The sequence below is a fragment of the Mycteria americana genome, chromosome 8 (assembly GCF_035582795.1).
Source record: "Mycteria americana isolate JAX WOST 10 ecotype Jacksonville Zoo and Gardens chromosome 8, USCA_MyAme_1.0, whole genome shotgun sequence".
In the NCBI taxonomy this organism is placed as follows: Eukaryota; Metazoa; Chordata; class Aves; order Ciconiiformes; family Ciconiidae; genus Mycteria; species Mycteria americana.
The window spans coordinates 7,230,728-7,245,295 of record NC_134372.1 but is presented as its reverse complement, the minus strand read 5'-3'; the positions used below and the strand labels follow the sequence as shown (position 1 = coordinate 7,245,295).

Below are 14,568 nucleotides of genomic sequence, written 5' to 3'. Positions count from 1 at the left end.
AATAAGTCATGATAAAGGACAGTAATGAAGCTTGATTGTCAGGGTTAATTTCTGTTCTTTTCTTTGTCACTTTATTAGCGTCGTCTTGGAGATGCTGCCAAGAAAGCCATCGGTAAATTGACAACCAGGACAGTAAAGAAGGGTGATAAGGTATAATAATAAGATTTCAACATGGTAAACTTGAGCATCATGTTTAATTTTTGCTAGGGGAAACAATCTCAGTTTTTCCTTTCTGCTTCTGATTTATGACCTTGCCTTCCTTGTTGGAGGCTTACTTTGTCCTGTGACACAGTATTTTGTGTAACTTTTAGTATCAATTTGTGCTGTAAGTCTGTACATTTCAAAGAAGTTTTTCTTGCTTAAATACTACTTGCACTCCATCTGGCAACTGTGACTGAGAGTGGTTTTGTGTGCTAGCTGGCTGGGGAGGTTTGCTGGTAGGAGTATATAGGGCTAGCATTGTTTATGTAGAATTCTGTAAACTTAGAATCATTCCAAATTTAAGTTGTGTAAAATAAAAATAAATTTAAAAGATGGGTAATAAAGGACAATCTCTTATGTAAAATAGGAATATCCAGTAATCTGAGGGGGACTATAAACAGGTATTTCATTAAAGATAGTTAAAGAATATTTCTTGCCAGTATACAAACTAAAATATATGGTGTGTTAAGTCCTAAACTTGTTTCACTTTTATGAGCAGTACTGCTTTGTCTTTGATTCTGAAAGGAAAAAATACTCACTTAATCTTGCCTAATTTTTGCTCTTTAATTTGCAAAAGGCAAGGGAATTCTGGCTATGATTTGATTTTTTTTAAGAGAAGATTATTTCCTTGGGCCTTTTTAGTGTGATTCCTTTTTATCTTTCTTATCAACACTATCAGCAATGGAAGATTGGAAAGTGATGGAAAAATTTGCTTCTGGAGAGAAGGCAGATAAAATGTCTTTCTGCTTTTTCTCCCTCCCTGTGTAGTTTTATTTCAAGACGGCCTACTACACTAAATCTTTTCTGTGGGTATGGGAGTACATAGAGATAACGGGAACTTTTCCATATTAAAAGAAAAGATGCTGTCGTCTTGACAGCATAAATTCAAAACTGGCAAGTGACGTGTAGGTTGCAGTACAGACAGCATGAGATGCACACGCAGCTGAGCAGAGGGTAGGAGAAAACCTGTTCTTCATCAGAGCAGCCCATCGGGATTCCCTGCGTGCAGCACTGGCTGGTGCTGACCAGGGAGTGGCTAGTGTCTTGATGGGGTACCTGTCTCGGTGTCTTGCTAGTAGCTTGCTGGCATCGAAAAGAATAATGAAATTGAACTAAGAGAAGGCACAGTCTGTTTTGTGTCACAGGCCCAAACATTTTAAATAGATATTGCTGATGCCATATCTACACCCAAATGAAGTCAGCTCTTTTTCATTAGAAATTTTAAATTCTCATGTTAAAAAAAAAATTTTTTAAAAAATCATCACTTCTGGAAAACAGAGAATAAGAGAGGAGCGAGCCAGTCAGTCAGTGATCCTCATCTTTACGTCTGGATAAGAGTGATGATAATGCTGCAAGTAAGCAGCAGACAAAAATACGGGACTACTCTGAAATAAGTAAAAATTGCTAGTTCTGGCTATAAAAGGGAATTCCAGGATTTTTATCCTGCCAAAAAACCCCACTGTATGAAATAGAAGTTTTAGCTTCAAGCTGAAGTAAAGCCTCTAGGAAAATCACCACTATATTTTATAGTGATTCAACTGAGTATTAGAATAATCTTAGGCCTTATCCTGTGTTTCAAATGATCATTTACCAGCTTCAAATGAGGGCATAGTTTTGTATGTATGAGATACTTTTCTTCCTCAATTCATGTTGGAATATAATAACCCAGTCATAGGTTTTGTATCTTCTTAGTAAAAGCCACTTGGCTCAAATGCAGTTCGTGTACTAGTCACAACTACATTTACATTTGTTATAGCCTCAACTCTTGACTTGAATTTTCATTCTATTCATTTTAGGAGACAGACCCAGACTTTGATCATTGTGCTGTCTGCATTGAGAGTTACAAGCAGAATGATGTTGTTCGCATTTTACCATGCAAGTAAGCTAGTAAAGTTGCTTTGTTTGGAAACTATTCCTTCTTTGTGCTTCTTTGCTTCATTTCATGTAATATGTGCATTGTAATTTACAGACACACTTGTTAGATGTTTCCAGTCCTAGTAACAGCCACTTTATTTTAGACTATGATACCAAAGGTGTGAAGGTGGGTGCTGGCATTGTTATGACAGTGGAGGTTAAGCAAACAATTACGATCTTGAAGATGGGTAGTTTGGTCATATCAGCAGTGGAGCTATTAAGATTGTAAGGGGGGGTGCAGATTTAAGGACTGAGCGGTGGGCAGACACAAAAAACTTAAGTATAATGAACCAGATACAGCTGCAGCACTCTGCACAGTAGATGTGCAACATTAGCTGCTGGTTTCTGAAACAGTGTAGGAAAGAGAAATGCAGTCTTTCCAACCTTTATACCTCCTCTGACATCAGTCAGTCACTGTGCTATCATCTGTCTTTGGCCTCTCCAGTGCAGTGTGTTCTTGGCTTGTGCCTGAAGATTCATACTTGCTGGATATTCTGCATTGGTGCTTAAAATGTAACAACTTCCTCCTCCTTGTATGCCATTCTCTTGACACTTAGATGTTTTCAGTTTCTTTCTATTCCACTTCCATTCTTGAGTTGTTTCGGGATATTTGTTCTTTGAGAGATGCTCTTAAGTGCTTTTCCACCTGGTGATTGGTTTTGATGAATAGGTACACTTTGGGTAGTGTTAAGCATTACCAAGGACATCTTTCCCTTGTATTCTGAAATGCAAAGCTTTCTTTTTATCTCCAGGCAAAAAAATACATGTAAGTTATATTGTATATATGCAGCTAAGATCCAGTAATTTGGCCTATGCTTGTTATATAAATAGTGTTCTGCATGATACTCTAGAAGCAACAAAGTCATGGTGTTGGAGTCGAGCTTCAGTCACGCAGCAGCACATAAGAGCTCGTTATCGGTCTTCTAAATCCTCCTGCAGGCTACTCTGAAGAGCTGGAATATTTTTCTTCTAATGCATAATGAATTCCTATCATCATAAAAGGAAAACAGTATTACTTTATGTCTTATTGATAAAAATATGTTTGCATTCTACTTCTGAAGCCAGAAGTTTAATTCAGTTTACTTTTCTCTATGTTCTTTACCTCTTGGACTGTGGGAAACAATGAACTGTTTGAGAAGCTCAGTGTTGTTGTTTAGTTAATATACCCTACAAATGTCTGTTTAGAAACTCCCATTAAAATATTTGGGAATAGAAGAGCTTGGTCTCAGATCTGTAAAGATTTGGGAGCTTTTGGTCATGCAGATGTGTGTGCATTTCTTTTCTAGAATTCGGTCACTTTTACTGAAAGATGATGTCCTCTTGCCCATAAAAATGTACTCCCAAGTGTTAAGTAAAGATTCCAGAGATTTATGTCCTTTATTGTAATCTCAAGTAAAGCTTGCATATGTGAATTAAGCCCTAGTCTTTAACTTGTTATGTAGAAGATTATTTGGAAATTAGAGGAGGAACTCCTGGAAACTGCACACCAGTTTTGGACCACTAAGCTGATTTTTTTTAACTGTCTCTTAAGAAAGCTTCATTTGTGTAGTTCAGGGTTGTACTGTGAGACTCAAGGATGTGGAATGGAGGTTCACAAGTCCCACTCCTCTGTGCCTTTCTCTTTGGTACTGAACAGAGGTCAGAGGAAGGTCCTTGCCAATGACAAGAGAATGAGTCTTCATCTGGTAGGAAAGAATCTCCTCCCACTAAGAACAACACACAATTTGGACTAAAAGTCAACTTCCTTAGTTAAACAACTGCCACTGTCCAAGCAGTGGATATGTTGCTAGTGTCAGCAGATATCATCAGACCATTTAACCAAGATGATCATTGATTATTTGTTTTTTGATTTTAAAAAAAAAAAAAAAAGTATTTTTAAAGTCCACTTCCTTCAGACACCTGTGGTGAGCCACAGTCCTGCAGACAGGACACTCCCTGCTCTCAGGGTAGTTACAGCTGCTTCAGGGAGCTGGATGAAGGTGCACCTGGCTGCCACCTCAGCACAACCTCCCCCATGCCATCTCCCATGTAACAGAGATATCAAGGCTCTGGCATAGATCCTTTTCTGTTCTGTTTTTCACAAGAATATAAGGTCAGTGGAGGCTCAGATTACATTCCTGCCAAAGGCTGTATGACAACTTTTTATGTTCACTTTCTACTTCTCTTTTTTTAAATCTCACTTTTCATCTGCTGCAGTTCAGCTTCCGTCCTTGGCTAGATGGAAACATTGAGATGAATGCTTTCCACAAGACATTTTTATATTTGTAGATGAAGGGCAAACCAGTACCTGCAGAGACGAGCCCAATAAATTTCAGATTGCATGTAAGAATTTTGAGTCTTTAGCAAATGAGATGCTTCTCCCCAAATCCTGTTTTGGAGGTTTAATCCCTTTCTACTTCCTGATACTTCAACCTCTCATTTTAGTGCAACACACAAAGTTAGTTTAAAAAAAAAAACACCACACAACACACAAAAAAAACCTACAAGAGAGTCTCTAAGCGAGATGAGAAAATAAATTGCAGGAAAACCATGGAGAAAATGGCTCGACCAAGAGGAAGCAAATAAAAGGCAAGAAGTTTTTCTTACTGCGCCTGTTGAGGAAGCTATAATCATCAGACAGTAGGAATCACTGACATACGACATCCTTGCTGCTTTCATCAATTTAAAAGTAGCATTTCTCTTTGGTACCGCAATTGTTCTGTGCAGTTAAGTATGGTCTGTCACTCCTCGGCAGAGAGGAGTCTGGTTTGGGCGGACACGCAGCACCTGAAATTCTGTAGTGAAACGCCGTATTTGTGATGTAAAGTTTTGTAGCAGGTGAGAAATTGTGGCCAATTTAAAAATAAACTAAAATGAAAATGATCGCAAACAATGCGGTTGAATTTCTATCATTAATTTTGTGCTTCAGAGAGAAATATGTTCAGTACCAGCAGCCTATGGGCCTACCTATAGCTTTTAGTGCACAGAGGGATAAGGCAGCCATCTGTCTCAGACTTACAAGCCTGAGGAATGTCTCTGTCTTTTGTGAATATCATTATGTAAGTTAAAAATAAGTAGTGTAAGCAAATGTCAGAAGGATTCTAGCAAAAGACAAACCTCATGGACAGCTTTCTTTATTCAGATAGTTTTACTTTATCATCACACCGCTGCATCTAGGAGATGACCGGGCACTCCTGGGTGAAAGTGATCAGGAGGGGGTAGTGTGAAGGACTAGTGAGCGATAAGGGAAGGGGAGAGCAAAGTGACAGGTTAGAGAAAAGCACAGAGTGACATTGGAAAGGGCAGAAAGATGGCCTGGGAAGGAAGGAATTTACAAGATGGGAAGAGAATTAAAGGAGTTAATATGTTAAAATAAATGGCTTTTAAGTCAAATTCTTAATATTTCCTGTACTGGGCAAGAAAGGGGAAGCGACAAAAGCAACTAAGCCAGATTTCCATCAGTTTGATTCTGTGCTGCTGCAAATAGTTGTTTGTTTTTTTTTTTTTCTTTAAGAGCAAATTAACAATATCTCAGTGCCATCCCTTCTGCTTACTGCAATGCCTCTGCACCACCCACCCCCATTTTCTCTGCTACCTGCTTGCAAGGGCAGTCTCTCTTTTCCCCCAGCAATACTATGTATTTGTGGAAAGCACTGAGGCTGCTCTCCCCTGGTGTTGTCTGCTGCGGATGGAGACATGGTGCCTTCCTCCCGGCCACAGCAGGCCAGACATCTCTCCTCGGCTGTGCTAGGTGTAATGAGCTGCCTGCAGCAGGGCAGAAAAGACCTGTGTGCTGCTTGCCGGCCCGGCTGGGAGGTTTCTACCCCAGGGTGAGGATAGCAGCTGCCTCCAGCAGTAGCCAAAGATGCTACTTTGCAGCAGCATGTTGATCATATCCCTTTGGTGGGCTGCTCCACTGAGAGCAGGGAAGTGTAGTGAGCTCTTGGGAAATAGCACTTGTAAATTCGTTCAAACCCTTCTCCTTGCGTGACATACAAATTCAGAGGCATTACACCACTGAAAGAGATTTCTAACTCACTTTTTCTCTGTGAAATGCTGCAAAGAATCTGTGTTGTACAACAGAGTCGGCGCTACAGTGTTTATTACAAGCTGGAGGGCAACCGGCTTGGGTATGCTGACAGAGTGGAAAAATACCTGCAGGTCACCTGTTTGGAGTTATGCCCGCATGGGAGACTCCTTCAGTGCTACCAGCCTGGTTGCTGACCGTGCTTCCTCCAGCCCCGAGGCTGGAGAAGCAGCAAAAGCTGTGTCACACTTGACTCCCCAGCGTGTGGCTCCTGGGGGAACGTCGTCAGCCGCTATGACCTAGAGCAACTCACTAGGAACTCTTCAGATTTATGGTCTTGGAAAGCAAGTGACAGAAATATGAAGATGGAGGAGGTTTATGATAGCAGAAAATGCAAGGGCTTACTTTGTCAGACTGAGTTCTTAAAATAATTCATGTGTTTACTATCTTCATTGCTGTATAACTGCTTTTTAACTTTTGCAAGCTGAGAAATGCAGACAGACCCTGAGCCACGATGATGGTATCAGCAAGCTTTTTAAGGAGTAGATAAACCTCATAAGTAGTAGGTAGAGCCATGCTGATCTAAATCAATAAATAACCTTTGGGGAGCTGCACTTTTTTGAAACACATTAATAAACATCCTTGAAGGTTTAGGAACTAAAAGCAAAGAATTAAGAGGTCACAAAAATAGTTGAGCTGTTTTGGTGCATTTGAATTATATCAAACTGCTCCTGACTCTTTAAAATAACTCATAATATTTAGTGGACGCGTGTTGGCATCCATATCAGTCGCCTGCTTCACTTGATCTGAGTGCTTCTACAGCACTGATTAGCCGATAACAATATATTAAAGCTGTTTTCATACTTCTGCGGAGTCTTGATGTCTGCTGTTTCCCAAAATATTAGATTTTCAGGTTTGTGTTACTCTAAAAAACAGACTTCAGAATCTTAAAAGGAAACATAAGCAACTAAAAGCCATAATTTGCCTAACAGAGAAAAATAGCATCTCTGTATGTTTCAGAAGATTTAAAACCATTTTCTGTCACCCAGGATTTCTAAACATTGATTCCTGTAGTTTTGTGAGTAATAAAGGGAATGTGTTAAGATCTAATAATGATAGAAGTGAGTTCGTATTTTGTGCAATTATTTGAACAGTAAGCAATGTATATATCCTGTTTTTCATGATTGCCGTATTGCTAAAAGATTCAATCCAGCTGAGATTCTGTAAGTTTCTATTCCTGCCATATCTGGGATATAGATAAGCAAAGTTCTTTTGCTCCCTGTCCATCTTCTGTTGACTATATTATACTCTATAAGTCTATGCATCTTTAGTTAGTATAGGTAGGATACATAGCTGTAGCTGACTGGAACCTAATTATGTTGATATACTTTAGTCCCTCCATCAGTCTTAGTAGCCATAGACAAAACAATTATATACTGTCTTTTTCCATGTTTGTTTACAAATTCATGAGGCCTTTTTCTCTGGTTACTTTCCAGACATTTAGAAGAGAATTATCTGGTAACACACCTCATTTGGTCTCTGGTTTTAAAATCCCAAGGGATTCGGAGCAAAGAAGTCCCAAACCCTATGATGAGCTTAGTGAGGCACAGAGCAGCAAGTATAACCTGAGAAAGGAGAGGACGGAGAGTATCGCAACTTTATGCTGCCTTGGGGTCATGCATGACCTCTTACAGACCGTGCTGATGCCTCAGATAGATGGCAAGAACTCCTTGTTCTGCCACTGCTCCTTCGCCTGCGGGTTTCAGACCACAGCTCTTCGCTGGCTAAGCAGCCCTTGTAATTGCTGATCTTTGTCGTGATCACCAGTCTGTCGTGTTCGGGTGTGCCTGCTCTTACTGGCTTTTTGCTCCGCAGGCAGTACCACTGGAAATGAAAGATCTGGGTTCTTATTGTAGGCAGTTATTCAGACTAGAGTATTTTGAGTATTTGCTAAAGCTGTATTGCATAGAAAGTCTAGTGATACCCATTTCTGCCATGAGTATGCTCTGAAAAGTTCTTTGCCTTTTGAAAAGCCAAGAGGACATTTCCTTTAATTCCTTCAATTTAGTTATGTTGTTTTGGTCTCTGCATAGCCCTTCATTGTTATATTGGTTTATATCCATCCCAACATTTATATTCATGTATGTGCCTAAGATTTTGTAGGCAATGTAGGTGGCAATTCAGACTGTTCTCTATTGCCAAGTTCCCTGCTGTGCAAGTAGAAGCCCAGTTTGCCTTTTCATCTTTGAAAGATTCTTCTTTTTTATATGACCATCATATGATGATAGACATGTTTTCCTTCCTGATATCAAGAAATACTGATTGTAGGAAAAGCCTTCTTTTTACTTACATGTGATAATTATAAAAGCCCTTTCAAAATCAAACATAAGCATGTTTGGGTTGTTTGCACTGACTTCTGAATAAAATTGACTGCTGGTGGATCTGTGCTCTTCCTACCCAATTTATGGCCAGGCTCTACATAGAAATTGAGACAAGACTTTACACAAGGTTATGGTGGGGACTTTGTTACCCTAGCTATTCTGCCCATGTGCATACTCATATCCACAATAAAAGGGGAAGGGGGGAAAAAAAAAATCTTCCTTTTAAGTGTTTCTTCCTAGTTGAACTATTAGTAAAGGGTGGCAACAACAAGCAAGAGTTTTTGATTTTTTTCTTATTGCAATCAGCACAGAATACTGGCAATTCTAGAATTTGTTCTGCTGGCTTAATTAAAAAAGAAACTATCTAAAAGTTTGTTAAAGTAGTTTTCATTGTATGAAATAAATTTGTTTGCAAATTATATATGTACCTTGACTGTTCTTCTAGGCATGTTTTCCACAAAGCCTGTGTGGATCCATGGCTTAGTGAGCACTGTACGTGTCCAATGTGTAAACTGAACATTTTGAAGGCACTGGGAATTGTGGTAAGTTGCACTGTTGTGAGCTCTTCTTCCTCCCATGTCTGAGACCCAGAACAGGACGAATAATTGTAGAGGAGAAAGGGAGAAGGGTGTTCGAGTACCCTTAGTCAGAAAGTGTTTGGGTTTGTTTACCAGTTTCTTTGCTGCTGATAAAGCTGATTTGTTGCTGTTATTCCTTTCGCTGCTTGGTCATTGGGAACGTATTGTTATATCTCCATTTATAACAATTTCTTGTCTACTGGAAGTCTACTAGGTTCTCTATAATCTTCCCTTTTCTCAACTTCTTTCAACGCTTCTTTCTTAAATTTACTCTGTAAATCTCTTGTTGTGGTCTCCTGTAGACCCTCTTAAGTTTGTTTACACATTAAAAGCCATGCCCTAGCTGAGGCCAGCGAGTTTTCCTCAAGCAGCTCATGGCTTATGGGATCCCTGAGGACTGCTTTTGTTGACCAGTTCACAAGGCGATAGAAGTGAAGAACCTCAACGAGGATCTTTCCCATATGAGGAAAAAATTATAAGGTGTGAGCAATGCTCTTCAGAAGAAAGAAATAAGGAAGAAAGAGAAGAGCATACAAAGATACTGTCTAAAGCAGCTTTTGAATCAAGCCAGTGAGAATAACCAGGCCTCCATTTTTAGCTGTGTCAGTTGCAAATTTGCACATTCTGTAAGAAATAGTTGCAGATACATTGTAGATGACCTATTTTTGCAATTAATAACATACCTGGATTTTTAGAGGACGATACAGTAGAATTTGGCACACGTCATCATTACTGACGGTAGTAGACAGGCATAGGCTATGATACAAGCATATCTGAGTCCCTTTCTTGAATCTTAATCCTTTTTTCTGCTTCTTCCTCCACCTCTTTAAGGTGGACTGAAGGAGCAACTTCGGATAGAACTTGCTAATTTGTGTGTTTCTCTCCTGTGTGATCTGGGGACAGCCATAGCAGCTGAATAGCATGTATGTGGCTTTACTCAATTTATAGGTTTGCTTCACGTAGAATATTCACCGTTGTAATGTGGAATCGCTTGTTTTTCCAGCCAAATGTGCCATGTACAGATAACGTAGCCTTTGACATGGAAAGGCTCACCAGAGGCCAGCCAGCTAGCAGGCGATCAGCACTCGGCGATTTTGCCAACGACAGCTCTCTCAGCCTGGAGCCCCTGCGCACCTCTGGGATGTCACAGCTTCCACAGGACGGAGAGCTAACGCCAAGGTCAGGAGAGATCAACATTGCTGTGACAAGTAAGTTTTCTTTGGCTTCCAGTACCGTTCTATGGTTTTCCTGGTATGTGGCACTTGCTTTGCTGTAGCTCTGTGCCGCAGGGCCACGGTGAAAGATTTCCCTGCAGGGACAAAGGTGACCTCAGTGTCTCTGTAAGAGGCATACGCTCCATATTGAAACCGATAACTCTAGGTACGACAGTGCCAACACTTTCATTATTAATGGTATATCCATTTAGATCTGCATGCAAAGAACACTGGATGAACTAAAATGGCAACAAAAGAACCCTCCTGAATTTGGTAACCAGTATGAGAAGCTGCATTGCCAAAACCGTTATTTACCCTTTCAGAATACTTTACATGCAATAATTTATACAAATATAAATATTTTAGCTGATTACTATTTTTGCAGACATTTTTCCCCCTGAGAACATTACTACTGGAATTCTGACGTCTCTTAGCAGATGGTTTTTCTTACAAAATTTGTGAATTAAAAGAAGTATTTGATGTACCAACATTTGAGTATTGTCCAAGTAGTTTATGACATCAGAAAGCTGTTCCTGTACTGCTTGCAAGCTCTTATCCATAAGAACAGCATGGGAAATTTCCACTGACTGGATTTTACCTAAGGTTTTTAATGTATAATAGCATTATAATGAATACAGTATGTGTGGAATTGCATCCTTTTTCCAAATGCTGTACCGTCTCAATTTGATGCATGAATGATTGTTTTTCTGGCTGAATTGCAAAAATAGAATCCATGCAGTACAACAGTCTAATTTTTCTCCTTGTGTTTTGCTTATGTGCATCTATGATCTAGATTTTGCACTTAGTGACACTGTTTGCCTCTGATAGGTGTGTAAGAGGCAGTGTAACTGGTATAGTCCATTAGATGCTGTAGCAAAGTAAATATCTCATTAAAAAAATCTCATCTTATGAAACACATAGTCTTCATCCGGAAATGTCCTGATCTGAGAAGGAAAAATCCACATAAAAAATCTAGATTCTTTACAAAACCAGTAAGTCACTTTGTCATGCAGTGTTTGACATCTGATTCATCTTGTATTCAGCTCTATTGAACGGAGAGCAAATCTGTTGGTGTGCTGCTTTCTTTGTCACGGGTGGGAAAACTGTAGTTTAACTGAAACTTTTCACTACTTGGCTTTACAGAAGGTATTTTTACTGTCTGTTCCCAAGTGTAGTACTGCTCTTGCACAGATGAGATGCCAGGGTAAAACAAGAAATAATCAGCAACAGTTCATTCTGACAATGTTTATAAAATAAAGCTTTAGAAAAGGCTGTTTAAATGTTTGGATTTTATGGATGACACATGCATTCTTTGATGCATGAGAGTTAAACCAAAAGCCATATTCAACAAAAGTGTTTGTATTGCGATCTGTTACTATGTGCCAAATTGATCTTGAGGAGGGAGAACTTCGAATAGTAAACATTCTTCAATAGCCTTCTTTATACTACTTTTTATTTTTTTAATATGTCTGTATGTATACACTAATGTTGAAATTATTTTTCCATGTTATATTCCTGTCTATTAAATGGAAAATTCTAGTTATGTTTTACTGTTGAATAAGGTATCCTATTTTTTTGTTATTTTTTGAAGTAACACTATAGCATTTATTCAGGAGGGAGGGGGCGAAGACACAAATTAAGTGTGAAAATATATTGGGTATGCTTATGTGAAGAGCTGCATCTCAGCAAATCTAAACCAACCCTGACAACCTTTTCTAACTTGGGGGCGGACAGAGTTGTCATTACATTTTCCCTTGTTCCTGCATTTCACTTTACATTGTTAAGTAATCTTTCTTTGTCGCTAACCCGTGGGCTCAGCCAGGAAATATTGTTGTGCCATGCTTTTTTTCCACACCTCTCTCCACTTCTTCTTTGCTAGCCTTCTCCAGTCAGTAACTCTGTGGCTAACCTCCTTCTGCTTCACCTCCTGGTGCCAGTCATGGCTTAGAAGCCTCTTGCCTTCCGCCAGTGGTGTTTGAGGGAAATATTGGCATCGCTTTGACATAAGCCTTCTCCCACGAGTGATTTCCTCCCTTTCCTTTGTCAACAGAAGAATGGTTTATTATTGCCAGTTTTGGCCTCCTCAGTGCCCTTACACTCTGCTACATGATCATCAAAGCCACAGCTAGCTTGAATGCTAATGAGTAAGTAAATATTCAGATGTTTCTATATATTTCTGGTGGGTGTGTGTCGTGGACAACGTTGGGAACAAATACCAAGAGAATAGAGAAGGGGAAAAATGCAGCTTTCAAAGAATCCAATGCCTTTTCTGCTATTCTCAAATGTAAGTGTCTCTGTTAACAGTAGGTTCCAGGGTAACATCTAAAGTCCCCCTTAATTTATATTTAGTTGTATTGTCCGAGGAAATCTCCTTGCTAAGTGGAGACATGGAACAGGGAAAAGAGAGAATATTTATATTCAGTTTTTGATCAATGGTCTAGGTAAACATTAGATTTCTGCCATTAAATCCGCATTGTTGTGGTTTAACCCCAGTCAGCAACTAACCACCACGCAGCTGCTCATTCACCCTCCTCCCTGTCCCTGTGGGACGGTGGAGAGAATTGGGGGGGGGAAGTAAAACGCGTGGGTTGAGATAAAGACAGTTTAATAGGACAGCAGAGGAAGATAAAATAATAATAATGATACAAGAATGTACAAAACAAGTGATGCATAACGCGATTGCTCTCCACCTGCTGACCAATGTCCAGCCCATCCCGGACCAGTGATCGCTCCCCCACAGCCAACTCCCCCAGTTTCTATACTGAGCGTGACGCCATATGGTATGGAATAGCCCTTTGGGCAGTTTGGGTCAGCTGTCCTGGCTGTGCCCCCTCCCAGCTTCTCGCTGGCAGAGCATGAGAAGCTGAAAAGTCCTTGACTTAGCATAAGCACTGCTTAGCAACAACTAAAACATCAGTGTGTTATCATCATTATTCTCACACTAAATCCAAAACACAGCACTATACTAGCTACTAGGAAGAAAATTAACTCAATCCCAGCCAAAACCAGGACACCCATGTTCAAAATTTGCCTGGCAGAGCCAAAAGTTACTACCATCAGTTACCTTTGACAGTTTTCACCTCAATTTCATAGTCAAATTTCATATTTAAAAACAAAAAAAATCTGTATTCCTAGTTGGGACACTTTCAGCTAAGAAAGAAGATACTTAAATAGAAAACTACCTTTTTGCTCTTAGGAGAGGGAGAGATGAAAGCAATGAATACACGACTGTTTCTTCTCTCAAGTGAAGAGAGCAGACCAGTCTTCTGTTCTCTTATTTTAGTATGCTTAAGAATTGCAGTCAAAGGAGTGCTTAAAGACATCCACGCTTTCTTAATTTTTATAGACACCCCCAATGCCTCCCTTCAGACAGGCTGGACAAGAAATGACTCTAGCATGTGACTTTCAATCTTTTTTTATAGCTCTGTGTGTGGGCAAGTATAAATCTGTTCTGCAGATATATTAACTAGGTACATCTAGCTGGTTTCATTTAGGTGTACAGAACATCTGGGCTCATGATATATATTTAATCATAATTTATTTATTTGGGGAATTTATTTGGGGAAAGTGTCAACATCTTTCTTTGTCTCTGAATATCTTGATGGAGCTGAGTTTCCATTAATGTGTTGATCTCTTACCAAAAGTGGAGTGAGATTCAAAGGCAGTATCCTGTGCAGCCTGGAAATGTAGCTTTATAAACATAATTTCCTTTTTTTTTTTTTTTGAGGTAAGAGAAAAGTGCTTTTTTTTTTTTACTTTCATTGCTGTCGTATAAGGTGTCCTTCTCAATAAGATGGAAACATGTCTAATAGTCTACAGTGTAAAATTTTAGACAGTCTCAAGCTAATCTTCTTCAGGAGCGGCTGTAATAAGTTCTTAGAGGTATTGGTCATCAGGAGGGACCTTTGATTACCACTAATTTGCAAATCTTCCTTTCCTCCTCTTTTCAGATGCTAATTCCAAAAGGGCTTAATGAAGAAAAGGTTTAGAACTTCCAATAGCCCTATCAAGTCTCCTGATTATTATTTTTTTTTCCATTTGTCAAAATCATGAAATTGCAACTATCAGTCAGCAACTTGGCAACATAGCTGTAGCTGAACGTAGTTAATCTGCACTGAAAAATAGCTTGGGAAAGCATGGAGCAAGAAGAGCTGTGAAACAGGAATGTCTGCATTTCTGGGCATTTCCACATCATTAGGAAGAAGACAAAGCAACTGTAGCCCATGTAGTGTCATCCAGATGCGGGCACTGATAGCAGTTGCATTTCTGCCTTG

At 39.5% G+C, this 14,568-nt stretch overlaps 1 protein-coding gene across 5 annotated transcripts in view; it reads left to right on the top strand.

Annotated features, from left to right (window-relative positions):
* Window positions 1-14,568, top strand: part of RNF130 (ring finger protein 130) — a 56,242-nt gene that overhangs the window by 27,666 nt on the left and 14,008 nt on the right. For 3 of the 5 annotated variants that reach the window (XM_075509409.1, XM_075509408.1, XM_075509410.1), the window contains 4 exons: window positions 79-150; window positions 1,998-2,080; window positions 8,948-9,044; window positions 10,084-10,288. In XM_075509409.1, the coding sequence (XP_075365524.1) occupies window positions 79-150; window positions 1,998-2,080; window positions 8,948-9,044; window positions 10,084-10,288 (457 nt within the window). The other 2 variants (XM_075509405.1, XM_075509406.1) reach the window with 2 other exon arrangements.